The sequence below is a fragment of the Pagrus major genome, chromosome 19 (assembly GCF_040436345.1).
Source record: "Pagrus major chromosome 19, Pma_NU_1.0".
NCBI lineage: Eukaryota > Metazoa > Chordata > Actinopteri > Spariformes > Sparidae > Pagrus > Pagrus major.
The window spans coordinates 10,403,623-10,430,121 of record NC_133233.1 but is presented as its reverse complement, the minus strand read 5'-3'; the positions used below and the strand labels follow the sequence as shown (position 1 = coordinate 10,430,121).

The 26,499-nt window shown below is 39.0% G+C and overlaps 1 protein-coding gene across 1 annotated transcript in view; it reads left to right on the top strand.

Moving 5' to 3' along the window:
* The window catches only part of prkdc (protein kinase, DNA-activated, catalytic subunit), a 41,220-nt gene that overhangs the window by 13,821 nt on the left and 900 nt on the right, over positions 1-26,499 (top strand). The window contains exons 37-85 of the mRNA XM_073488640.1: positions 381-569; positions 738-842; positions 968-1,135; positions 1,324-1,451; positions 1,733-1,940; positions 2,181-2,359; positions 2,442-2,610; positions 2,735-2,800; positions 2,891-2,954; positions 3,246-3,394; positions 3,829-3,969; positions 4,142-4,261; positions 4,410-4,553; positions 4,758-4,909; positions 5,743-5,874; positions 6,101-6,212; positions 6,430-6,554; positions 6,686-6,835; positions 7,193-7,366; positions 7,599-7,697; positions 7,819-8,029; positions 8,139-8,313; positions 8,454-8,654; positions 9,231-9,346; positions 9,445-9,576; positions 9,691-9,870; positions 10,067-10,275; positions 11,222-11,360; positions 11,501-11,689; positions 12,071-12,295; positions 12,402-12,510; positions 12,712-12,814; positions 17,016-17,178; positions 17,262-17,436; positions 17,784-17,977; positions 18,268-18,451; positions 18,703-18,863; positions 19,554-19,765; positions 19,852-19,939; positions 20,034-20,177; positions 21,139-21,346; positions 21,807-21,874; positions 21,986-22,206; positions 22,571-22,663; positions 24,587-24,673; positions 24,888-24,959; positions 25,050-25,251; positions 25,380-25,568; positions 26,318-26,457. Of these exons, the coding sequence (XP_073344741.1) occupies positions 381-569; positions 738-842; positions 968-1,135; positions 1,324-1,451; positions 1,733-1,940; positions 2,181-2,359; positions 2,442-2,610; positions 2,735-2,800; positions 2,891-2,954; positions 3,246-3,394; positions 3,829-3,969; positions 4,142-4,261; positions 4,410-4,553; positions 4,758-4,909; positions 5,743-5,874; positions 6,101-6,212; positions 6,430-6,554; positions 6,686-6,835; positions 7,193-7,366; positions 7,599-7,697; positions 7,819-8,029; positions 8,139-8,313; positions 8,454-8,654; positions 9,231-9,346; positions 9,445-9,576; positions 9,691-9,870; positions 10,067-10,275; positions 11,222-11,360; positions 11,501-11,689; positions 12,071-12,295; positions 12,402-12,510; positions 12,712-12,814; positions 17,016-17,178; positions 17,262-17,436; positions 17,784-17,977; positions 18,268-18,451; positions 18,703-18,863; positions 19,554-19,765; positions 19,852-19,939; positions 20,034-20,177; positions 21,139-21,346; positions 21,807-21,874; positions 21,986-22,206; positions 22,571-22,663; positions 24,587-24,673; positions 24,888-24,959; positions 25,050-25,251; positions 25,380-25,568; positions 26,318-26,457 (7,364 nt within the window). The remainder of the gene's footprint in view (positions 1-380; positions 570-737; positions 843-967; positions 1,136-1,323; positions 1,452-1,732; positions 1,941-2,180; positions 2,360-2,441; positions 2,611-2,734; positions 2,801-2,890; positions 2,955-3,245; positions 3,395-3,828; positions 3,970-4,141; positions 4,262-4,409; positions 4,554-4,757; positions 4,910-5,742; positions 5,875-6,100; positions 6,213-6,429; positions 6,555-6,685; positions 6,836-7,192; positions 7,367-7,598; positions 7,698-7,818; positions 8,030-8,138; positions 8,314-8,453; positions 8,655-9,230; positions 9,347-9,444; positions 9,577-9,690; positions 9,871-10,066; positions 10,276-11,221; positions 11,361-11,500; positions 11,690-12,070; positions 12,296-12,401; positions 12,511-12,711; positions 12,815-17,015; positions 17,179-17,261; positions 17,437-17,783; positions 17,978-18,267; positions 18,452-18,702; positions 18,864-19,553; positions 19,766-19,851; positions 19,940-20,033; positions 20,178-21,138; positions 21,347-21,806; positions 21,875-21,985; positions 22,207-22,570; positions 22,664-24,586; positions 24,674-24,887; positions 24,960-25,049; positions 25,252-25,379; positions 25,569-26,317; positions 26,458-26,499) is intronic.

Genomic DNA, 26,499 nt, shown 5'->3' with positions numbered 1-26,499 from the left:
ATAGAAATATACCGTACATATGTAGAGAAACATTTTCTAAAGAGATAGATACAAAATAATTGAAAGTAAGATAGAAAGTAATTGAAGTGTTTTGTCTTAGTTAGCCTGCAGTTTAGGTTAAGGGTGCATTACAAGTTCAATGTCAAGTTCTGTGGCAGAGAATGCAGCAGTCAATAGACTGAGTACAGAAGCATTGTCATCAGGGTGCAGCTACTTAAGTATTGATTATTAAGAATCATTGTTGGTAAAGATATAATTTCTTGTACAAATTTAGATCTTTTCAAGCCTATGAAGTGAGTCGCAGTCATGCACCTGTAAAGGAACATTATTGTTTTTCTGTATGTGAAGTGTGTTATTCTGATGATGAATTTTGTCATCAGGTAAGTGTGTTGCTGAATGGCATGCTGGACCACAGCTTTAGAGAGCGCTCTGTGAGGAAGACTCAGGGAAAACAGCTGGTTGAAGAGGTGCTGAGAAGATGGAAAAGTCTGCAGTCGTGGTGGGAAGGACCCTCCTCAACTCCTGAGAGCAAAACCGCCACCCTGCTGCTGCTCTCCAAGCTCCTACAGGTATTATAAAGCTGAAGTTACTAGCAAAACAATGGTTTGTGAATAAGGGAATAACCCTGAGTTGTCTGTAAACTAACAAAACACAATACAAAATGGTACAAAACGAGCTTACTCAATGTATTTTTTTCAAATGTCCTCTAATGTCTAACTTATTCCCTCTCGCATCAGATTGACTCCTCTGTCTGCTCTGATATCAACCATGAAGCATTCAGACCGGTGTTTTCCACTTTCACTATGCTGCTGGTTGACATGAATCTGCCTCTGAATCTCAAGGTAAAGGAGATGCTATTTAGTGGATTTGTTATTCTTCCTCTTTTACAGTTCCTATTTGAGTTGCTTAAACAAGTAAACAAAGCTGACATTTAAGTTTCTTTTGTTGGATTCTCTCAACTCTTCAGAGTCAGGCCCTGTTGGTGTTGCCCTTCTTCACAACCCTCCCAGAGGAGCCACTGGCTGAGCTGCAGAGAGCCCTGGACGCCCTGGTAGCTTCCCACTTCCCCATGCAGTCAGATGAGTTTGCTAAGGGCTCGCTTCACCGTAACAACTACATGGACTGTGTCCGAAAGGTAAAGTTTGTGTTATGAAGATTAATATGGATACCACTGATTTCTAGGGGAAAAGTTAATATAATAGATGACAACAAGCATACTCCAAAAACTGACCAAAAACCCTTGTGTGGCAAGTGTAACCTTAACCAGGTTTTATTTGTTGGTGTTTGGGAGGTTGTAATTCTACATTTCTTTCTGTCTGTTAGTTGCTGGATGCCCTTGAGCTTTCTCAGAGCCCCCTCCTGCTCAAACTGATAGCAGGGATTCTGTGTCGAGATAGAAAACACATCATGGAGGATCAATTCCAAAACTGCTTCCAAAGAATTGCTAAGCGGTTAGTAAAGCCTTCACAACCTTTCTTCATTCAGGGGAGACTGTAAGGTTACACAAGGTTTCTTTCTTTCATTTTAATTTAAGGTATAGATGTTTTGAAGTCATAGATTAAACATAACTTGTTCAGCTTTTGTTATCAACTGCAGTTGTAGGTAGACATGTAGTTTAATGTATGACATACATGTTAAGATCCATTGCTGGACCATTATACCATATTGCAGTAGATCACACAGATGTCTCTTATTTTGTGGTGACTCCCTGTGTTTATCAATATCTGACTAGGTCAAGTACTGAGCGGCAGCTGAAGCTACTGTGTACAGTATATGTGGTGATCCAGCAGGGTGATGTGCCCATGAACTCCATGCTGCAGGCTATGATGGAAAGGGTTCTGCTGCCTCTTGCCTCTCACTGTAGCATCACGGCTCTCAATGACTTCTTTGTGGCAAATGTCTCTGACATAACTACTTTACTGCTCAGCCGCTTCACTAAGGTTTGCTTCTTAACATTGTTACTTCTAGGGAAATATGTGAAGATGAAAAAATTATCAGTTTAATGGCTGTTTTATTTAAGACTTGTATGATATTCATGTATTTCTGGCACATTTGGCTTTTAAACAAACATTTGGCAGTTAGGTGCAATTTGAGTCCTCACAGCTCAAAGCTAGTACTGTCTTATGTAGATGGAAGGAGAACATTGGAAATCAAATGCATTATTTCTTTATCAATTTTAGTCAAATGAAAATGAATTTGAGATCCAGTTGCTGAAGAAGAACGGCTGCTTCAAGCTGATGGAGCTCCTGTATTCTCGGCTTCCCAAAGAAGAGGTTTATTCCAAGGAATCCCGCATTAATCAAGCCTTCTGTCGTTTAGACAAAACAGAGGGGAATGAGCTGTCCAAGGCCATGATTAAGTAAGAAGTGACATGAAAGGGATGTAAAATGTCCTTATTCAACCATGAATAAGTATTAAGAATTGTTTTTTATCTCCATCAGGTCATGTTTTGAAGCGTTCACTGAGAACATGGCTGGTGAGACTCAGCTCCTTGGACTTCGAAGACTCTATCACTGTGCTGCATACAACTGTGCAATCGCTGCCATCAGCTGCAGCTTCAACGAGCCCAAATTCTACCAGGGCTTCCTCTTCAGTGAGAAACCAGAGAAGGTACTGGCTGCCTTTTTAAATTTTATCCGACTCACTTCACTGCAGTCCTCTTTCATTTTGGAACAATACACTACAATGAATTACACAATTTCTTCACATTTTATGGTTTTTGTTCCTTATCCAGAATCAGTTCATTCTGGAAAACATAATCGATGTTGAAAGGACCTACAATTTTCCCATTGAAATTGAGGTATGTTTTTTTTTTTACATAGCTGTTTGTTAAACAGTATGCCTTGAGTTGCAGTGATTGTTTATCCATTTATTTTTTTCATCAATTTAGGTCCCACTTGAGAGAAAGAAAAAATACGTCATGATTCGCAAAGAAGTGAGCGAGGAGAATGGAGGTATTTTACTGCTCACATCAATGTTTTTTGTAACTTTTGGAATTTGGCCATCTTTTTCAAAGAGAAGAATTTAATTTTACTGCGCACTCTGTGTCCACCCAAAATTGTGCCTTGTTAGGGCTTATTTATAAGACTTTATAAGACCTTAGTAAGTCCAATAAAAATGTCCTGTTCTTTACAACAAAATGGGATGTGATGTGAGTTTATCATAGGTAAATAAATAAAATGTATCCAAAGTTTATTTGAAGTCTTTTATGTTTGTTCATGAGATTTATGTTGTGGTTTCCATAGACGCACCAGTGTATCTGTCCTCTCAGTCCTACATGGCCGACAGCAGCCTAAGCGAGGAGATGAGTCAGTTTGATTTCTCCACTGGAGTCCAAAGCTTCTCCTACAGCTCTCAGAACCCTGAAAGACAGAGACGCACCGTTGCAAAAAGAGTCAGTCATGTTTTTTTCTCCCATATACACAATTGCTCTGAGTTTATATTATATTTTAGCATCATATGATGTGTTAAATATTGTCTCAATGGATTGTCAACCTTACCAATCACACATCGCACTAGAGCTGCGACAATTAGTCGATCAAAAGAAAATTAATCATCAACTATTTTGATAATCAATGAATTGTTTTTAAAAGCAAAATGTCAAACATTCGCTGGTTCTAGCTTCATAAATGTAAGGATTTGCAGCTTTTCTTTTTTATTTATGATAGTAAATGAAAAATCTTTTGGTTTTGGACTAAAGAAGCTATTTGAAAACTCGAGAAAATTATTAATTAAAAATAAATAGTAATTTCTTGCAATGTTTTTGAGATTTTATAAACCAAAGGAAGTTAAGGAAAAGGAAGTTTGTTGGTATGTTTGTACATCTAGGAGACAGAGGAGACAAATCCCTCCCAGGATGCAATGGTGGATCTAGAGATGGATGAGCTGAATCAGCATGAATGCATGGCATCCATGACTGGTCTTATTGGACACATGCAAAGGAACAACATAACCCCCAAAATTGAGCAGGTCAGTGGCACTGAAGAGCAGGTACAGCAGGCTTTGACTTAGGATCTTTTTATAGAACTGTCATTTTCATTATGTTTTAACAGGTTTAAGTGACACTGGAGACAGACGTGTGAAACCATATAATCATCAACAAACTGTCATTCAAATTGCCCTCTCCTCTTTAATCAAACAGGGAAACACGCCTAGTGATCTTCCTCCATGGATGAAATTTCTTCATGCAAAATTGGCAAATCCAGCAACACCTCTGAATATTAGACTCTTCATCTCAAAGCTGATCATCAACACAGAGGAGGTAAATGTCCCTTAAAACAAATGCGCAGTCTTCAATTAAAGTCTTTGACAATGAATGATTATGATGGAACTACTCTATATATACCCATATGTGTCACCTCCTATCCTGCTCCACTTATGGATTTGGACTGTGTTGTCCATCTATCCAGGTTTTTCGACCATATGCCAAGCATTTGTTGGGGCCGCTCCTGCAGCTTGTCGTCTCTGGAAACAATGGTGGAGAGGGGATCCATTTTATGGTGGTGGACATTGTGGTCACAGTGCTCTCTTGGACAAGTCTGGCCAACCCCAAGGTTTCTAATACTTACATTTGAAAGATTGCGAATATAAATCATTAATACATTTTTGTCATGATCTTTGCATATGTCAAGAGTTCAATATAAACATTTCAACGTATGGCAATATAAATTTACAAGAAATTGTGGCAAATTGTAGGGTGTAAGAATTCTATAAAGTATAAGTTTATATATCATTAGTACTTAAATTTGCTATCCCAGGGTAACCCCAGAGATGAAGTGCTAGCCAACCGCCTGTTGGAGTTCCTGATGAAGCACAGCTTCCACTCCAAGAGGGCAGTTTTCCGCCACAACTTGGAGATCATTCGCACTCTGGTAGAGTGCTGGAAAGACTGTCTGCATGTGCCTTACAGGTAGTACTTACACACTCTCACTGGACAATTAATGTTCATTATACACAAGGCTATGGCAATGGCCACAAATGGTCAGGACACAGACTCCTCACACCATGCTACATGAAGGTTAAAAACTCAACAGGGAAAGAAATGCCCCCTGGAAACAGGCTTAAGTTGAAAGCTGTTGAGCTAAGTTTGAAGCAGGCTTTCTGGAATTAGCGTACCCCCTAAGTTGCACATGAAGTTGTAATATCTATTTGTCCATAGTTTTTCATAGCTGATGTCTTGATTTATGACTTTGATGCCTTGGTTTAGCCGATGGGACCTCCATCTAGTTGGTGAAATATAGCTAAAGAAACCACAAAATCAGTTTTATTACATTCAAAATCTTTTACTTTGTGACAAAAGACCCAATTGACAAAATGGAAAATTGAAATTGTGTGAAAACAAACTTCTATAAAATACTGGTCTGGAGAACATAGATTTGATAGAGAAAGAAAAAAAGAAAATTTCCTGGCTGGTGTTTGAATTCTCACTTTGTGCCAAAGATGCTAAAAGGAAGCAGACTACACCAAATGACCTATTTGCTTCCATTTGGCATTATGGCCTGTGAGTGTTTGATGGTTGAATGTTCCCTGAAACTAAGTAGATTTCAGCCTGACTGTTGTTCTTGGCTCTATTTATCCCCTACTAGTTACAAAAAGGCTGAAAAACCACTAATTGTAATGAATTTTCTATTCTGCAAGTCAATGTTCAGCCCTCACTAGCAAGGAGCAAGTTGGAAATTCTGATAAATCTGATTGTATATGAGTATACATGCTTGTGCTTTATCTCATTTCTTTCCCTTCTAGTCTGATATATGAGCGATTTTGTGGCACTGACCCAAACAGTAAAGACAACTCTGTTGGACTACAACTGCTGGGAATCATCCTGGCCAACAACCTCCCTGCTTACGATGCCTCATGTGAAATTGCATATGAGAGGTAAAATATATAGTGTAGATAAATGGCAACACACTGTGCACCGTGTTGCCCAACAGCTTTACTTTTCGAAAACATGATTATTATGTTATTAAGTTATAATTTTTTTAATTGGCAAACTGAAAGATTAGAGCAGTTTATTCATATTAGTTTCTTTTTAACCGCGTTGTTGTTCACATACTGCCCTCTCACAAAGTACTTCAGTAATTGTTTTGCTGTGTTTTTACAGGTACATCCAGTCTCTCTCCAACAACTTGTCCTTTGTAAGATATAAAGACGTCTATGCAGCTGCTGCTGAAATTATTGGCCTCATCCTGAAGAATATGCCTGAAAAGGACGAAGTATGAGATTTTCTCCAGTGTGGTTGAATGACAGTTGTACTTACTTATGTTTATGTCTGAAGAGACCTCAAAGCACCTTAGTAGAAAAACTATTTATGCTGACGATGCTGATGATAAAACCTTCTTCAAATATTATTTTTTGTCCAAAATTTTTCATTTCAAATTCATTCATTATACGAAAGTCAAAACTGTTTTCATGTGTCTGTTCTTTTCTCAGTGTCATCAAGAACTCCTCGATCATGCTGCAAGTAAGATAACCAATCTGAAGAAAAAAGACATGGATGACAAGTTCATAATTTGCTTGAACAAAGTGTCAAAGCACTTTCCTCCATTTATGGATCGGTGAGTTCGTAGTGCTGCTTTTTTCACTGTAATATAAATGATTTTGTAAATCAACATATTGGATTTTATTGTCTGTAAATTGCCTTTGACTTGACCCCAGGCTTGATAATTAAGTATTTTTCTATTTTCAGGTTTGTCAACTTCGTTTTCTTCCTCCTGCCGAAGATGCACGGCATCTTAAAGACTCATTGTTTGGAGTGTGTGCTAAGCCGAGCTGATGTAATCCCAGACATCTTTCTGCAGCTGAAGACCACAGGCTTTATTCAAATGATGGGCCACAGGTAAGTCCATACCATTATCTCCTCCCCGACTTGCTTCTTATTGACTTTCTGGATCGTTTTTGGTTCATATCCATCACAAACATGTACAAACATTTTGAGACAATAATGAGTTGTACTGTAAGTACTCCAAACAAATGAAACTCATCACTGAGAAGATAAAAACTTACAGGTATATGGAGCTCTTACAACCAGATTTTACTGCTTTTTTGATTAATCTGTTTCACACAAAACAATATGACCTGTTTCTTTATGGACATTAACTACTGGAAATTAAATAGCAAGTGTAAATGAATAACACATTTGAAGATCGATTTTTGCTGCAAGCATGTTTCTGCACTTTACTCTTCTGTGCCCCAGGGATGAAGCAAGGCAGAGAGTTTGTCTGGATATTATCCACAAGATTATCGCCCTCCTGAATCCAGTTCAGCTTCAGGAGCTCCTGGGAGCTGTGACAGCTTTTGTCTCCCATCCCTCACCAGTGTGCAGAGAGAGGATGTATGACATCCTCATGTGGATCCAGGACAACTACAGGTACTGTGAGCAATTTTGGCTTTCGTTCTCATGCAAATGACCTTTTCCTACTTTTGCATCTTGTTAGTGACATTATTTATGCCAAAATGTAGTGGTGTAAACTAGCTACAACATAATATAACATTGATTTCAATTATCTATGTGTAGTGACATGGTTACTGTTGCTTACAGCCTATTGTTAATTCTCTGATGTCAATTTGAATGATGTATTGTTTTTTTTAAAAACTTGCAGTGATACAGAGAGCATGGAAGACAACACCTCAGTAGAGGTTTTGAATGCAGCTAAAGAAACACTGCTTCAGGGACTGTCTGAAGAAAACCAAGGCCTTCAGTAAGTACCCAATATTTCTCGCTTGCCTTTACTTTAAGTTTTATTTATGTCTCACTGTCATAAATTTAATATATATTCAGTGTTTTAGTGAAAAAAACATCCCTTTCTATTATGTTTTCAGGCTTTATGTTCGTAACTTCTGGAGTCAAGAGAAGCGCCTCCCCACTGCGACCCTGGAGCGAATGTTGACGGTGCTTCGTTCTCTCTACTCCTGTCAAATAGAAAGGTGTTTCTTAAGCTTGGCTACCAATCTGCTGCTGGAAATGACCAGCCAGAGTCCTGACTTCAAACGAAACATGTTTGAGTATCCTCTGTCAGAGTGTACCTTCCAGGTCAGTTGGAATCTGCAGCGTTTATTTCACTCAGTCAGTTAAAAATTAGATATTTTGGGGTTTCTATTTATATGCTACTGATGTATAATTACAATTTTGCATTCTCCAGGACTATGTGATTGACTCCAACTGGCGCTTCAGGAGCACAGTGATGACTCCCATGTTTGTGGAAACCCAAAGCTCTCAGGGCCCAGAGAGTTTGGCAGCTTCCCAGTCTGGATCCATGAAGGGGAAACTCAGAGCCACTCAGACTTCATTGGAGTTCTCCCAAACCCAGACAGCAGGTACCACTGTAGATTAATGTCCTGGTATTAAAGCAGCACTAGAGATGAAAGCATGTGCAGTACATATAGCTCTGCAGTCAGAAAATGTACAGTTTTACACGTATATGTTTTTCCTTGAAATGTTTTTTTTTTTCCTTTAGGTCGACGCACAGCATATAACTGGCTGACAGGCAGCAGTGTGGATACACTTGCAGAGTACACACTTGGCTCTGAGTCAATGTCTTCATTGTTGGTGTTTGATAAGAAAGAGAGGCGAACTGCAGCAAGGAGACCAGTAGGAGAAGGCTTTGGCCTGAAGCGTCTTACTGCATCAACCGATGAGGTGGACAGTCACACCAAGGGTTAGTTACCCACCTGTTTAAACAAGCAGTCCTTAATATCTTTCACCTAATTTTATATGACCCTTAAGTATCTCCAAGACAAAAATATTAGGTAAATGACTAGTTTGCTAGTTCTGAATAAGGTCAGATTCTTCACTCACTGTGTCTTCACATTAGCTCTGCCAGTGTTGCATGCTGGTGATATAAGTCATGATGGCTCGTTTGAAGGCAGTTTCTGAATGCGATCTATGTGCATTTCTCTGTGGAATGAGTGTTTTGATACTTTCACAGTATTTATAAACTGTAGCACCTAGGTCTGCTTTATAAAGACAATCAATAAAGACCCTTTAGAAATCTAACTTTATACAAAAAAGGGCCTTTAAATGCTCTTGCTATTCTTACATTAATGATTTCCATAACTTGGTTTGAAGACTTCACTGTAGAATGATTATTTGTATCAGAAATTTGTCCTGTCATTCATAACTCTTAGATGTTCTGTTAACTACCACAACAATCACATTTGTTTTTGAAGTAAACATTTCAAATTCATTTAAATTCTATTAATGTAAATATCTTTTTGTGGTAATATTTCAACAGCAGAAAACGAGCAACGTAGTAACATCCTGAGATTGAGACGCAGATTTCTCAAGGATCAGGAGAAAGTCAGCTTGAACTATGCACAAAAAGAGATTCAACAACAAAGGCAGAAAAAGGTATGAAACATGCAGGGACCAGTATGCTGAGCCGTATTTGTCCTCTCTGAACTGCTAGTGTCTCTAACTATCAGTGGTTCTTTTTCGGTGTCCCACAGGAAGACAAAGCTGATCAGAGGCTGCGAAAAGAGGCGCAGGTGACTCTTTATCGTAACTACAGAGTGGGAGACTTTCCAGACATCCAGATCTCATACAGCAGCCTTATCGCCCCCCTTCAAGCACTAGCCCAGGTAAAACTGCCACTGCTCTTCCCAAAAAATGGTCAGGCTGTATATATACTTAAATAAATTAATGTAAAACATAAATCACCTTTGATGAAAGTTAATGGATTTCTTTCTTTGCAGAGAGATCCAATTTTAGCCAAACAGCTGTTTAGCTCCCTGTTTGCTGGTATCCTCCAAGAAATGGAAAAACACAAACCAAGAGGGGAGAGCGCGAGGATTAAAGACGAGCTGCGGGTCAACATGAATACATTCCTGAGCAAGAGTTCCCTCTGCTTCCCTCCATTCATAGCTTGTGTGCAGGTGCAACCTTTAGAATCTATTTAAATATTTAGATTCTTAAAGCGGGTCTTGAATCTGTACAATTTCAGTGGCATTCAGTGTCACTACATTGATCACATTTACATCCACAGTGACACTGTATTTTAGCAAGTAAGAAATCTTTCACAAAACACTCTTAAATTACTGATAAGTAACACTCTACTGGTTGTGTTTTTAGGACATGTGCTACCAGAATAAGGAGCTGCAGCAGCTCGATCCAGCAGCCATCAGCTCCACTTGCCTGGTGAGTCTCCAGCAGCCATCGGGCATCCTGCTGCTGGAAGAGGGCTTGTTGCATGCTGGTGGCCAGGATGAGCCTCCTTCCAAACGAGCACGAGGACGTAAAGACATCCCCCCAGACACCAATAAATGGATCCACCTCGCAAGGTATTATATTTTGTTTAGCTTGATACTGGTTCTATTAGTGCTGGCTTGTAATAAGGTAATAAGTGTTTGTGTTTCTGTTGTGTGCTGTAAATCAGCTTGTTATATGAGGTTAATATCACGATAAACTTTTGATTTAAGGTGCATTTTTACACAACAAACAAGGTGGTCTTCCCTGGATAGTTCAGGTTCATCATACCTGTGTTGAAGGTACTGTACTGTGATTCATTAATTCAGTGCCATATAAAACATTTTATTTTCTCTGCCCTCAGTTCAGATTTAAGTAGGTATGTTTGCTCAAAAGATGCTCTATGCTTTGTGTAGTAGTGGCGCTTCACATTCCTATTTCAAATAATCACCACAGTCTTAGATATGAGACTTACAGGTTTTGAGCTCCTGCTCGGAAGAATGAACATGTAAGAATCGGTCCATTCTTGATGAAAGGCTCTGTTTTTGCCATCTACTTTTCTCTTTTTAGAGCACGCCATGTGAAATTACCTTTGTCAGACTCACTTATTTCTCTAACTGTTGTCTCTTATCTCTTCTCCCTGTATGTGTACTTATCTATCACACTACTGCCTTGATGCACAGATCTGATTGGCTGAGTAGCATCACATAAGATGACTGGTGGGGAGTAAAGGCAGGTTAACAATGGGTTACATTTTGGTTATTTTGCGCACAAGGGGGATGCCATCTCCCCTCAGATCGCCTCCTGGAGCCAGTGGCAGTGACAGTGAATTAATTTAATCAATGCATTGATGCTGTTATGTCTTTTTTAAAAGCTGTTCACTGTCTTTTTTCCAACAGAGACATTAACATGAACACATTCATGACCTTATTTCTGACCCTTAACATTTTGTCAGATTGTAGCTATCAGGAGCTCCTCTACATGTACAGATAAGTTACGTTTGGATAAATGTAACTGCTCTTTGTTCCCTCTGTTCTCCAGGCTTTATAGATCTCTGGAAGATTATGATGTTGTGCGCGGCATCTTCGGTGGTAAAGTTGGGACCAAGTCGATAACCTGTTCTGCGCTTCAAGCCGAAGCCAACACTGACTTTGCAGAAGCTGTGAAGCTATACAATGAGGTATTGTTTTTCCCAATACATTAAGTCCAGCATAGTGCTTACAGTAGGCAACATGGCAGTGGATTCATGCATTTTACTAGATTGTTAGCTTTGTGTGTAGCATTGTAGTGTAAAAGTGCATGTTTTCTCCATACTGGCAGGCTCTGAACACTGAGCACTGGGATGATGGTGAGCCCACTGAGTCTGAGAAGGACTTCTGGGAAATAGCTGCTATGGACGCCTACAGTCATCTGACTGAGTGGAAGTCTCTTCAGTACTGCTCCACTGTGAACATAGATGAGACCTCTCCACCCAACCTTGAGAGGATGTGGTCAGAGCCACTCTACCAGGTAATAGATCTGAGATTTCACAGTGTAGAAATTCTTAGTCATGTACCAGGGAGAGCTGACATCCTGCAGGTTTTAATTCCAACCAATGGCTTTCAATTAGGCATTGACTTGAAATGAAAACCTACATTATGTCATCTCAGCCTTCAATGGCATGTAAGTGCCCCTCCCTCCTTCAGTCATCTCAGTAATAAATTAAATACTACAATGGAAATGTAAGATTACATTTGACAAGAAAAGGAAAAATATAGCATATCATAGCATTACAAAAGCAATGAAAAAAATCTGAAGATTTTTTCAAATTATGTCACTTTGAAAGTATCAAGTTTATGCATCAGAGTTGGAATGCTTTTCTCACTCAAGTCTTTTGCGTTTTTGTTCCAGGACATGTACCTGCAGCACATGATTCGCAGCATGTTGAAGCAGCTGCAATTGGGTGAGACAGACCAAACTCTTCTCAGCTTCATCGACAAAGCCATGAGGGTGGAGGAACGCAAAAAGCTGCTTGAGAGTCATTACAGCCAAGAGCTCAGCTTGCTCTACATCCTGCAGGAGGACTATGACCGCGCCAAATACTACACAAACTATGCCATGCAGCTCTTTATGGAGGTCTGCTGTTACACATCCTTTCTGTCTGTCACCTCAAAGTTTTAAAACAACAAAGATTATTCATTCATTTATTGTGCACTCTGTTTAATCTTTTTGCCTCCTATAGAATTACTCTAGTGTAGATACGCTGTTGACTCAAAGTCGGCTGACCACCCTGCAGTCAGTGCAGGCCTTGACTGAAATCCAGGACTTCCTACTGTTCATTAAAGGAGAGGGTGAGAGAAGTTATTGTCTTTAAAAACTCAAATAACTGTAAAGAACCAAATAACAAATAGAACAAATAAATAAGTAGTTATTTCCTCTTTTTTATAAGGGTTATTCTATTCTATATCTATAAAATCTTGGTTAATACTTTAAATAAAAACACAATTGTCCCACTCTCAAAATGTACTAATATTCATTGTGTCTTTAATTAGTGTCTCTGAGCTCCCTCAAGCGGCTCATCAGACTATGGACTGAGCGGTATCCTGATGCTAAAGTGGATCCAGTGAACTTATGGGATGACATCATTACGTCACGGTAAGAAAATAGTTTGCGTATTTAGCTTGCAAATCCTACTACTATATTCAGAGAGTGGTTTGTGTGTATGTGTGTGTCTGTTTGTCTGTGAGTTAGTGATCCCTGAAAGCAACATTCCTCCAATCCCCTCCAAATTTGCGCCAAAATGGTCAGATTTTGCAAATATTGCAATATTAACAAATATTTATTTGTTATTTGTTTTAACCATTTCGTCATTTTTAATTAAATTTTTAATATCACATAAATACACATCCACTTTCCAATCTCTTATTTTAAAATCTTGAACTGCTGTCACCAGGAGGTACATACTGTTTACTTGGGCTGTCATATACACCGATCAGGCATAACATTATGACCACCTGCCTAATGAAGGTTGTGAAGGTTCCCCTTGTGCAGTCAAAACAGCTCTGACCTGTCAAGACATGGACTTAAGACCCCTGAGGGTTTCCTGTGGTGTCTGGCACCAGAGCATATAGTGGGTCCTCTGGGTCCTGTATGTTGGGGGGTGGGGCCTCCATGGATCAGATCTGCTCCAGCACATCTTACAGATGCTCGATCAGATTGGGATCTGGGGAATTTGGAGGCCCAGTCAACACCTTGGGTCCTTTATTGTGTTCCTCGAGCTGTTCCTGAGCAGTGCTGCGGTGTGTCAGGGCACATTGTCCTGCTTGGGGGCCACTGCCATCGGGTAGTGTGGTTGTGATGAGGGGGTGTACTTGGTCCACAACAGTGTTTGGATGGATGGTGCATGTCAAGTGGCATTCACATGTGTATATATATATTTAGGGGCAAAAGTCTCAGAAGTCAGTGGAAGATCAGGAAAAAGGTTGCAATGACCAAAGGGCACTCTGACTTTGTTGCACTTATTATTGAGACTAAAGCAGTTTAAATTGCAATATAATGACACTATGCATATGAAAGTGCAATTTATGTTTGAGTAGTTACCATAACAATACATTTGATGAATTGTACATTTGTACTGCCAATCAGATATCACAAAATTTGTTTCATTTCATTTTGAAACAAAATGTATCATGTGTTGAGGAAAACAGACAGTAATGACATTAAATGTTTATGCTTTTATTTTAATACAACACAATAATAATGTATATAATATGTACAAATGAGTTTTGCTATGGAACTTTGTGCAGCCTTCAAATATGGGATAAATACCAGTAAGACCTAAATTTGCAGGTACTGATAAAGTACTTCAGTATATCAAGATACTTAACAACAAAGCAAACATTTCTACAATTTTCTCATGGATTAGTGCAATTCCTTAATCTAATGTTAAAGTATTCTCTCACTGTCCATCACTGTGTATTTTTATGCAAATTAAGAAAGCGATGCAGAAGAAAAAAATCATTAACATGTTTTTATCATAAAGATTGTTGTTGTTGCTCAATCAGCTTAAATAATGCCACTTAAATTGAAAAGTACTGACATGTGCATGGCTATCAAATACAGCCAATAAAGAAAAAGGCCTGTTTACTGCTCACATGGTGAAAAGCAGATGACCACTAAAGGTGTTATGACGATTTTTATTGTCAAAAACCCATGAGTGTTCCCATAGACGCAAAAAAACAACATCTCCGACCCCTAGAAGCAGTGTGACGCCATTAGCAGAACTCTCAAAATATGATCTATGATGCTCATATGCAATACAAATAGCCTCTCTGTTCTTGACCAACACGGCAGCTGTAGGAGGACCATGTGCACGTGCTCCTATGAAGAACTCAAAGTGGTAGGCTCCTCTCACTGGTGCAGTGAAAACACCTGTGGGACATTTTTTTTTCAGTGAATGTACATTAACACATCTGTCAACGAGATTTAAGTCAACATGGCCAAAAAGTCAAAAGAATTATTTAATTTTTTTTTATTTGCGTACCTGTGTATTTGTTGTAGGCATTTCCAATGTTTGTGAAGACGTTTCTGAAGACCAGAGTAGTTTGTCTGTTAAATGGTCCGTAAAATGAGTCAAATGAGGCCAACATAGAAGCCGAGAAAGCCACCCGGTTACCTGAGAAAGAAAAAAATTACTTGTTTTAAAGTGACTGATGAGCATGTTTCTAAATTACCTTTTGCCTGGCTTTAATGGTGATCAGCTCTGCTACTGTGGTAAAATTCATCGAAAAAGTGGGAATATGAAATAAACCACTGTCTGCTATGAAAACGATGATAAATGGCAAATAACTTTTTTTCATTACCTCGCAGCTGTTGCTTTAGCCTGTTCACCTCAGTCCTTTGCAACTCCAGTTGTCTCAGCTTAGCTGCTTGTGCTGAAAATAAAGATATGATGTTATGAAATATTTTTCTGTTCTTTGCGGATGAGCTGATATTGCATTTTATATTAATAACTTCCTGTTACAGAGCAGTGATTATTATACTACTGTACCTGCATTTTCTCTCTGTAAGAGCCTTATCTCCAGTTTCTGTTCAGCCAAGGAATTGTTCATCTCTTTTAGCACAGCATCGATGTCTTGTGTAAAGGTCCATTGGTGGTCAGAAGCATGAGTTGGTTCTCTTCTCTGGGGTTCAGTTTTCTCTCCAAGTGGAATAATTTCATTGTCAGTCTCTGTTTGAAGCTGAGCCGTGCAGAGAGAGCAGATCAGCAGCAACAGTGGACAACACATTATCATCTCACTTCTCATAGTGGCAGTCTGTGCAGTTCTACTTTGTAGTTTCTCGGTTGATCCCAGCCTTAAATAGTGTGTTATGCTGATCAATCATTACCCGAAATTTCTATAGGAGACACGTGCAGGAGATCAGTTTGATAACATTTATTACTTGGTGCATGTCTTCTGAAAAACACAGCACACAGGCAAAGATTAATCATTACCTGTATGTTGGAATGTAGCTCACAGTCCATGAATAATCAGTTTACCAAAATGTAGAAATTGTTTTTTAATATCTTCTCTGTGCTTTTAAAACCACCTTATGTCTGATAACACTGACAGGCTATAAGAAAGACAGTATTAGATGGAAATATTTAGAGTGCAGTGAGGATGAGAGACATTGAACACATTTATATAAACAATATATTAACACAAATTGAAGAAAGGAAAAAGAAAAGAAACACACTAAACGCTAAATCAATATAATTGTCATCTGCACTAAAGTTTTAAAAAGTGTAAACATTGAACAAGTTGATATTTAAAACGTGGAAAAGGTCCTTGAAGGAGTAATAAACAATAAATGATCATCCCTACCTCTTCAAACATTAATAACAGTTAAATAGCATGACCTCCTTCTGGTTAATTGGCCTAGATAAGACTTAGTTAGGCAAGTTAGATCAGTGATAAAGAACACGTTTCTCTGTTTGCTTCCTCAATAAATCCAACACTCTAATAAGGTCAGGCTGTTGAAGAGCATCAACACAATAATAAAAAAAAACATCCACTGGCAGACAGCAGCAGACGTGTGCAAATAATGTAATTGTTATTTGCTGACATCAAAGTTGGAGAGAATACGAGTTAACCTGATTGCCGTTCCCACAGTTGCCTGCATGGTCTTTTTTTTTCATTCCTCTTGTTTTAGTTACCAGGAGGACAGTTTCACTTCATCCTTTGATCCAGTTTTGATCAGTTTTAGACATTGAGACCCACTTTGACATGATGGAGAGGTGGGCTCTATTGTAATTTGAGAGGCCTTAAGCAACTTGCATAGTAAGCATACAGGGCCGCCCTGTTCTGAACAAGTATGTGATTGGGCCAGCCAAGTATCATTATAAAACAATAACAAATGGGCCGCTGCCCCAGCTTTGTGGGCTGATATTTTTTTAGATTAAGTTTACTGATTTATAAGATAAAAACGTGATGCATTTTTATTCATTAAACTGTTCAGCATTACATTAGCATTACAGCTCCACCTTGAAAAGACATTTGCCTGGGGCCTACACTTCAATAATCCACACCTGAACAAAACACACAAGAAAATAACAAAGCAGCCAAAGTGGCTGTCTGGTCATAAACATTCTATTTTTGCAGCTAAACAGTACACTAAAAAAAACATTTGAAGCCACACATGCAGTATAGCCAGGCTATGCAGTAACAAAATCTGGACTCGTATTTGATAAGAACTGCCTAATTTTATAGTATGATCCGAGTTTGTTGATTGTTGACATGCTGTTTTCTTCGCGGCAATCTTAAAATCTCAGATAACAAATTGTGACACAGTATCAAATGTGACCTCTACTTCGCAGATGTTTCTTCCTGGACAAGATCAGAGAAAAGCTGAGAGGCCACGCTCCCAGTGACAGTATGGAGGTGGACGGTTCAGAAGACCCAGCAGGTGGCATTGACACATTAGTGAATAACTGCAAGTTCAACATGAAGCTACAGATGGCTGATAGTGCATGGAAGCAGGTGAGGAAACAACTGGAAGTCACTTTTTTGTGCTGTCACTTCTTTACCAGAAACTGACCTTGGAACATGAATGTTGTTTTCAGAATAACTTTCCTGTGGCCACCAAGCTGCTGAAGGATCTTCACAAAGAGGCTAAAACAAACAGAGGCTGGTTTCTGCGGTGGGTTCACAGTTTTAGCCGCTACAACCATAAGCGCAGCCAGACCCAGGGTCCTGTGGATCAAATCAGTGCCATGCTGAAGGCTATCCCACTCTTGGGTAAGCTAGGAAAAGGACTCCGGTACATTTTCTTAAGGGTTACACAACTGAGAATGATAGACAGCTTTAACTGACTCACCAGATTTTCTGATAATGTAATAAATATAACGAGTAATTCCACCAATTTTACATATTGAAGTGTGTTACAGGTCTAGGGGAGTACTATTGCATATGTGGAAAAAGTTCTATGAAACCTTTTGTGGCTCCAGAGGAAGCAGCATGTTATCTGATAAATTACCTCAAGTGATGTCATGAAGTGGCAAAATTGCATTGACAAATTTTGACGAATTGATGAAAATGTCAACCAGAACTGCGTAAGTTTCATGTCAGGTCTTTTATCTCTGTAGATGACCTTCAGACTGACTGTCAGAGTTCCACAGCTAAAGTATTCAGATATCAAAAGATACTCCAGGGTACGTCTTTTCACATCCTGGCCACAGCTGTAGGCAGAAGCCCCTCAGTCCTGGGAACTATTGACGCAGACAAAGCGGAAAGAGTTGCAAAGCTTTCTGGAGCTGCTTGGCCCAGTGACAATCCAAAGGTAATCTAAAATGCTATTTGCAAACTAATAAAAACATATTGTATACAGTCTGACTACACCAGGTGGCATTTGTGTCTTCTTTGAATTGCCTATGGGCTATCCAAATAACAAATTGCAGGCAAATCACAGGAGCAGAAGAATGATTCATGTCTCTGAATTACAAAGGCTGTACTTCGTTGATCACAGACGATTTTAGTAGTTTTAAATCAAAACCTAAAAATGTACAAATTGTCGATGCAAATGAGAACGAGTTCAAGGCATTTATTCACCAAAACCTGTTTACTCTGCAGAAAGTGGAAGTTGGGCTGCAGTTACAAGCACTGAAGTTGCTGTGTGATGCTACCAGAAAGGCTGATGAAGAGCTTCAGTCTTATACTCAGGACTGTGTGGAAAGCAGCAGCATCATTGAGACATACATGGCTTTGGCTAACTTCTGTGACAAACGACTGCGAGAGGAGGAGCAGAGTGATACTGGTGAGTGATAATACTAAACGGTATCTTTGTCGATTTTATTAATGGACAGGTTTAGTCCATGCACCTGCTCATTGAATTGTGACACTATCCACAATGGTCTCATATACAGTACACAGATGGGATACCTAACTTGGTATATATAGCTGTATTTTCCAGTGTGTTCTTGTGTGGGTATCTCAGGGAATTAAGGAATTGAATTTAAGAATTGCGCTTCCTGCATCAACCAGTTATTTCCTTGTGTTTTGCTATAGAAAGTCAATTTCCAGACATGTTGGCACTACCTGTTCATGTCGTGGAGAGCATGTTGAAAGCTCTGAAGATGAACTCAGAGGAAGCTCGCCTTAAGTTCCCCCGTCTGCTGCAGATCATTGAGTCCTACCCCTCTGAGACACTGGACCTCATGACAAAAGAGGTAAGTGCAGTGGGTGGAGAGTAAACACACACTAATACAGTTCATCACACTTTATAATTGCCAAAATATTTTAACCTATTTCTTGGTTGTGTGCAAATGATCACATTAGTGATGTTATATGAAGATTTGTTAATCAAAATTTTACTCAAAATAAAATTGTCCTTTAATTTCATCCAACTATATATGGAATTTTGCCAATCTGCTACCTGTCTCCAGTCTTGATGCTGCCTGCTTTAGCTTCATATTTAACAGACAGATTCAAGAGTGGTATCAATCTCCTCATCTATACCTCGGCCAGAAAATGATCAAGAATATTTTCCAAAAGTTGGATTTTTTTCTTGAGTTATTTTCTAGTTATAGTAAGCTTTGTTAGCTGGGTTCTCCCTGGTCAAGAAATTTCCGTAATATTATGGATTAAGAAATACTATTCTGTATAGGGAAGCTGATTAGTCAGTCAGGAGTACTGCCATAATTTGGTTTGCCAATGTTACAACTGAAATTCTCCTGTGAACGAGACATGCATCTTTTTAGATGACAATGTAAAATGATGGACAACAAACATTTTTAGGTTTTGGTAGTGAAACACTATATCATTGCTGTAGTGAGTCTGAAGTTCGATTTGATGCTGTCTAAAATAATGTACATGTGTTTTAGTTGTACAAAGTCATAGTAATATCTTTACATGTGTAGATGATGTCAGTTCCCTGCTGGATGCTGATTAGCTGGATCAGTCAAATGGTTGCCTTGTTGGACAAGCCGGAAGCTGTGGCAGTGCAGCACTGCATTGGGCAGATAGCAGAGTGCTACCCTCAAGCACTGGTTTACGCTCTGATGATCAGCAGTGAGAGTTACCAGTTTGAGGACTCCGCTAGAGGACACCAGCAGCAGGAGTTTGTTAACGGGTAAACTGCCTAATGTGCCTTATAAAGATTAAAATAAACTCCTTAAATTCCTATGCATTTCAGAGATCTTTTGTGTGAATCAACAGGCTCAGGAGCAAACTGGATAAGGGTGGAGCTGTGAAGAACTTTGTGGATGCACTGCAGCAGCTTACAAACCCTGATATGATTTTTAAGGTAATAATTACAAATCTAAACATGGATGGATTAATGAAGCTGCCACCTAGTGGAATTTGGCTTGTAATTGATCATTGTCCTTTGTCCCATGCAGGATTGGTGGGATGGTGTGAAAAATGAATTGGAAAAAACAAGCTTTGACAAGAAGCAGATGGGCATCATGTATGATGAGATGCACTCTTCACTTGGGGATCGTAACACAGGCGGTCATGGAATGTTTCGCAAGAAATTCATCCAAGTTTGTAGTTTACTTTGATCTCTTTATTGTTTGTACAGCAAAAGCATGTAGTATACTCTACAAGAGAGTGCTTTTCATTCTTTTGTTGAAACTCAGTTTGTTATGTTTTTATTCAAGTCTGTGTTTCTTCACATTTGTATCTGTGTGCTTGTATTTTTTCCTTTGTCTTTTCGGCTAGAGTGATAATTCCTGCACATGCTAACTTCTCAGTTCATCAGTTTCCCTTCATTTTTCACATTATTCCAATTTGAAAATGTATGGCATTTAGATGCCAGAAGATTTTTACTATGAGGGACCTCCCAGAGTATGAATCCCCAAAACTGATAAAATGTCAAGTCAACAAGTAAAGAAAACAATCTAACTGAATACATTAGCTTGCTGGCTAAAATGCTTGAACTTCTGTTACAAGATTTTATACAGGGATGCCTCAGCAATATGAAATACAGTATGAGGATGATTAACATTGCACACGCAGGCTGATGTAGTTTTATGATGAAAGGCGGCTAAAGCATGCTAGTCACATAGGAGATAAATAATATGCTTTTATTTATTTTGTCAATTAGTAAACGAAAAAAATAAATACCTTATTGACTTTTACAAACCAATTGATAGTTAAAGGAAAAGTATAACATTTTTATGCCTTTTACACTCCATTTTGATTATTTATCCAACAATAGTATTTATTGATGCATGCAGTTATATTTCTGACTTGTCTCGTAACCATTTACTACATTTATCAGTTTGGGGCTCCATATTAGAGACAAGACATACGACAGCAACTGACAAAAACTGTCATGAAATAGCTCTTTTGTGTTGTTGGAAGTGGTAGTAGACTGATAAAAGACTGAAAACATAAAAAACACATACAGCCTTACACATTATAGGTGCAGCACCTAAGCAACAACACTTGTTATACTCTGTTATTATGAGGTTCATATCAGCCATTTTTTCTATCTAACAGAAATTTGCAAAAGATGTGGAGAAACTGCTGGGACCTAAAGGCAGCAAGCTGTTTGAGAAGAAAAAAGAAAAAAGCTTTTTGCGACAGGTGGAGGATCTGGTATTATCCATGCGTGGATTTCAGAAGGAACCCGGGAACCTGAAGGAATACTCACCCTGGTTGAGTGGATTCAAAGCAGACGCATTCAGTAATGAGCTGGAGATCCCAGGTCAGTACAGTTGAAAACTAAATATTGTACAATGTACGATGTTGACAGGTGGTTTTGGCGCATCCTATATATGCCCCATCATTATCATAAAAATTAGTTAATATATGTGGCTAGTAGATACTTTTAGCTTTTGGTTTGTATAGCCTACAACTTAAGGCAGCGATTCCCAACTCGGGGTACTTGGTACATTGAGTTAATAAAATAGTTTAGGAGTATGTAAGAGATTAGCAGTTGAAATATTTAGTTAAAAGTAATAAACAGTTAAAATAGTGCAAGTAATGGATAAACAGGTAAAATCATTATAGTTTAAAATAAACGGTTGAAATTGATAGCTAAAAATAATTTTCTGAACTGTTGAAAAGTTTGCTTGACATATAACAGTTGCACGGATACCTTTGATTAAAACATTTTTTTAAATAAATTCCATTGACTGAAGATGTTTCCCCTCCTCTCATTGCAGGACAATATGATGGCAGATCTAAACCTTTGCCTGAGTATCATGCAAAAATAACCGGCTTTGATGAAAGGGTATGCTTTTATTGTTGTTGACTGCAAAATAATGATTTTGATTAAGTTAACAGCACCCTGCGCAAGGTTGAAAACCTAGTGATCAGTGTATTGTGAATTTATGCCCTGCAGGTAAAGGTGATGTCCTCCATTCGTCGGCCCAAACGTCTAATCATTCGTGGTGATGATGAGCGTGACCACCCCTTTCTGGTGAAGGGTGGGGAGGACCTCCGCCAGGACCAACGCATTGAGCAACTTTTTGCTGTCATGAACATCTTGCTGAGTTATGACGCCGCCTGCACACACAGAGGCTTGCAGCTGCGCACTTATCAAGTCATTCCCATAAACTCAAGGTACTGTGCTTGTTTGTCCATCCATCACTCAGTGCTTCTCGTTAAACTTAATGCGTATACTGATGACACAGATTGAGGGTTGAAGTAGAACTACATCTAACTTGTTATTTATATTTATTTATATTTTATTATATTTGTGTTGATGGCTGCCGCCAGCAAGTAAGCCATAAAACACAACAGTTTACTGATATACAAAAAATAATGTATAATAATGTTTTTAGATTTTTTTCTTTTTTTTTTCTTTACATTTTTAGGGATTGGGGCCAATCATTAGACACTCGACTCCATTTGTTGTTGGTCAAATAACTCCAGGGATTTTATGGAGAAACACTGTCTTAATTTACCACTTTCACTGCCTTTACAGAATTGGTCTAATTGAATGGATGGAGAACACCTGTACTCTCAAAGAGTTTGTGTATAGCACAATGACTGAAGAGGAACAGCAAAGGGGAGGACGGTACAGTATACTGTATACTTTTAAAAACACCCTACACTCCATGATAGTATGAAAAATATTCTTTGCTATTTATTGTGTGTGTGTATATATATATATATATATATATATATATATATATATATATATATATATATATAAATATATATATATATATATATATATATACAGTCCTGCTCACCATTATTGGCACCCCTTCGTTTTTTGCATAACCTCTACAGTATCGTCAGAAATAAATGGAAATGTACCAAATTTATATCATCAGGATCTTTTAATTGGAGGTCCAAAGTAATTAACAAAGAAAATTGTTTTTTCAACTTACATATTGTAATTTCAAAGAAGAAACAGAAAAAACAGCATGTGCAGCAATAATGGCACCCCTCTTTAATATCTGGTTGCACACCCTTTGGCAGTGATGACAGCCTCCAAATGTTTCTTATACGCTTCTATAAGCTTCTTGCACTTCTCAGCTGGTATTTTCTCCCACTCTGTCTTTGCAAATTGTTCAAGCTCTTGAACGTTTGCAGGTTTCTTTTCCCCAATGGCAGATTTCAGCTCATACCAAAGATTTTCGATCGGATTGAGATCAGGACTCATGGCTGGCCATTTTTAAAACAGTCCATTTTTTCCTTTTCAACCATTCCTGCGTGCTTTTGGATGTGTGCTTTGGGTCTTTGTCTTGCTGGAGGACCCATGATCTTCGACTCAAACCAAGTTTTCTTACACTGGGTAGGACATTTCGCTCTAAAATCTCTTGATAATTCTCTGATTTCATGATTCCTGTGATACGGTCAAGGCCTCCAGTACCAGATGCAGCAAAGCAGCCCCACAGCATTATGGATCCTCCACCATGCTTAACTGTTGGTAGGGTGTTCTTTTCCTTGTAGGCTTCATTGCGTCGTCTATAAAAAAACTGTTGGTGTGCATTGCCAAAAAGCTCTATTTTTGTTTCATCTGTCCACAGAACATTTTCCCAGAAGGATTGTGGTTTGTCCAGGTACTCTTTGGCAAAGATTAGTTGTTCCTTTTTATGTCTTTTCCTCAGCAGTGATGTCTTCCTTGGCCTTCGCCCATGAAGCCCTGTTTGGTTTAGTGTGCGGCGTATGGTACTTGTTGAAACCATGACTCCAGACTGTTCCAGGTTGGCCTTCAGGTCTTTGGATGTTTGACGTGGTGTTTTTTCCACCATTCGCACCAACTTTCGAAGACTTCTCTCATCAATTTTTCTCTTCCCCCCACGCCCAGGGAGGTTCTTGACAGTTCCATGCTTGGCAAACTTCTTAATAACATTACGCACTGTTGAAACAGGGACACCAAGGTCTTTGGAGATGGCCTTATACCCTTTGGAGGTCTTGTGTTTGCCAATTATCGCACTTCTGATGTCCTCAGGCAGCTCCTTTGTCTTCACCATTGTGACAAAGGAACAGGGGATAACAGATGGCTTTTTAAAACAGGGAAGTCATCATTCATTGGCTAATTCATGTCACATGGGCACAGACAATTTATCACAGATGATTCTCATTTGTGATTTACCACAGGTGAGTCACAATGTGTTTCCATACTGATTTACAGCAAAGGGTGCCAATACCAGTGACACAGCAAGCTTTAAGTTTTTCTATTTTTTCCTCCCATTGTTAATTGTTTTATATTGTTGTTTATCATTTGCTCTTTTGTATCAAACACGAGTTGTCTATAGAAAAAAAATGTTTCACTTGATTCATTTTTTTCAGAAAATATTCCACATTATGTACTTAAACTTCATGGGTGCCAATAATGGTGAGCAGGACTGTATGTATATATATATACACATACATTTGAAATCCAATGGGCAATATACGATGGATATCATTGAGATTTAGATTTATTTATTTTTGTATTCTGTCTATACATGTAGACGATTTTTTACATACATTCTTTGTCTTAAAGATCTCCTGAAGTCTACAATAAGTGGCTGTCAACCTATGCTGGAAATTCAAAAATGTCTGGTGTGCCACTATATGCCCTGGCTTATGAGTAAGTTTCCCGAATGTTCCATTTTTGTTTACTAAAAATACTGTATACTCCTATTAAGCTATTTCAGGTGAATTTTGTTGATTGTAATTTACTATCTACCACCTTTGTCAATTTTTTCAAGAGTAGGAATTGTCATCAGGGGGAAAATGTTTTTGTTTTAATAGATATTAAATAGCAGACAGCCGTGGGTTACAGCATATTTGTTTTCTTCCAGGAAAGCCAAACGTGCTGACACTGTCAGCAACTTTTTGAAAGTGTTGCAGCATGTGCCCAGTGATCTCCTGAAGTAAGTTGAATCTCCTTATCTGTATAATAAAACTGCTCATGGAGGTTAACACGTGGACTAAACCAATGTCTTCCTTTTTTCAAATTCTAGGAGAGCTTTTCTGAAGATGTGCAACAGTCCTGAGGCCTTTCTCTCCCTGCGCTCCCACTTCATCAGCTCTCACGCCTTGCTGTGCGTGAGCCACTGGATTCTAGGTATTGGAGACCGCCATCTCTCCAACTTCATGATCAACATGGAAACGGGAGGCATGATTGGCATTGACTTTGGTCATGCATTTGGCTCAGCCACACAGGTTAGTCGTTACGGCAGAAGAGACATACCGCTGGCATGTCAAATGTGAACACCACTTTCTTGAAAAAGACACAACCGTCTCTTGTATAAACCATTTTAATCTCTGTGCAATCTTGTTTGTCCTCACAGTTCCTCCCTGTGCCTGAGATCATGCCTTTCCGGCTGACTCAACAGTTTGTGAATCTAATGCAACCCTTGAAGGAGTCGGGTTTGATCCAGAGCGTCATGGTCCACTCCCTCCGAGCTTACAGGGCTGAGCCTGACCTTTTGCTAAACACCATGGATGTGTTCGTCAAGGAGCCCTCACTGGACTGGAAGGTAACCATTGCTCTTGCTACAACCATGTTGAATTGAAATGACTGAAAGAATGAGATCACACTGTCTAGGAAGGGCGCCACTACAAACTGTTTGGAAAGGGGCAGCACAAAAAAAGTACTTGGCAGTACTTGGTGATTGAACGAACCATCTGTCAATGACTTGCTATCACAGGCTAACATCAACCAATCAGATCAAGAGAGGAGTACTGCAAGCAGTGGAGCCCGTTGGTGAATCAAACTCTGACTGAAGTCAATAGGACTTCAAGAAAAGAATCAAGAAAATCCTTCAGGGCTGTCCTTTGCTTTTCTTTTAATGAAAAGACCTCTCCAGTTCTGGTATAACAGATGCTTGCAGCATCTAGGCTAATGTTTTGAGGAGCTGCCATTGTTGTTTTCAAACAAACAGTCACTTTTCTCGCTGGTCGCCACACCGAAACCACGCCCATAGCTGCTCGTAGTTCCCAAAGGACACTGAGTGGTTGAACACAAGCGCATAGCTTGAAGCCTGGGAAGATGGATTTGCGAAATCATGTGATCAAGCGAATCCTGCTTCCTGGCAAGGAAGGTCATACATAATTTGGTATTGTTTTATGTCCAGTTCCATTTAAGTTCATGTTTACATGCTATTTGTATAATCTTTGTCTCTTCCCAGTCAAATTAAATTCACTCAGTTGTACTTCGCCGTTTTTTTTCTCTATAAACGGTAAATTAGCTGCAATACAAATTATGCTTCCCTTTTCTCTTACACAGAACTTTGAGCTGAAACAACTGAAGAAAGGAGGCACATGGACTGAGGATGTAAACACCAAAGAAATCAACTGGTATCCCTTACAGAAGGTCAGCTTTGCCAGAAGAAAACTAGAAGGAGCAAATCCAGCTGCTATAACCAGGTATATCATCAAATCCTAATCTTGCACCGTGGCATGGCTTCC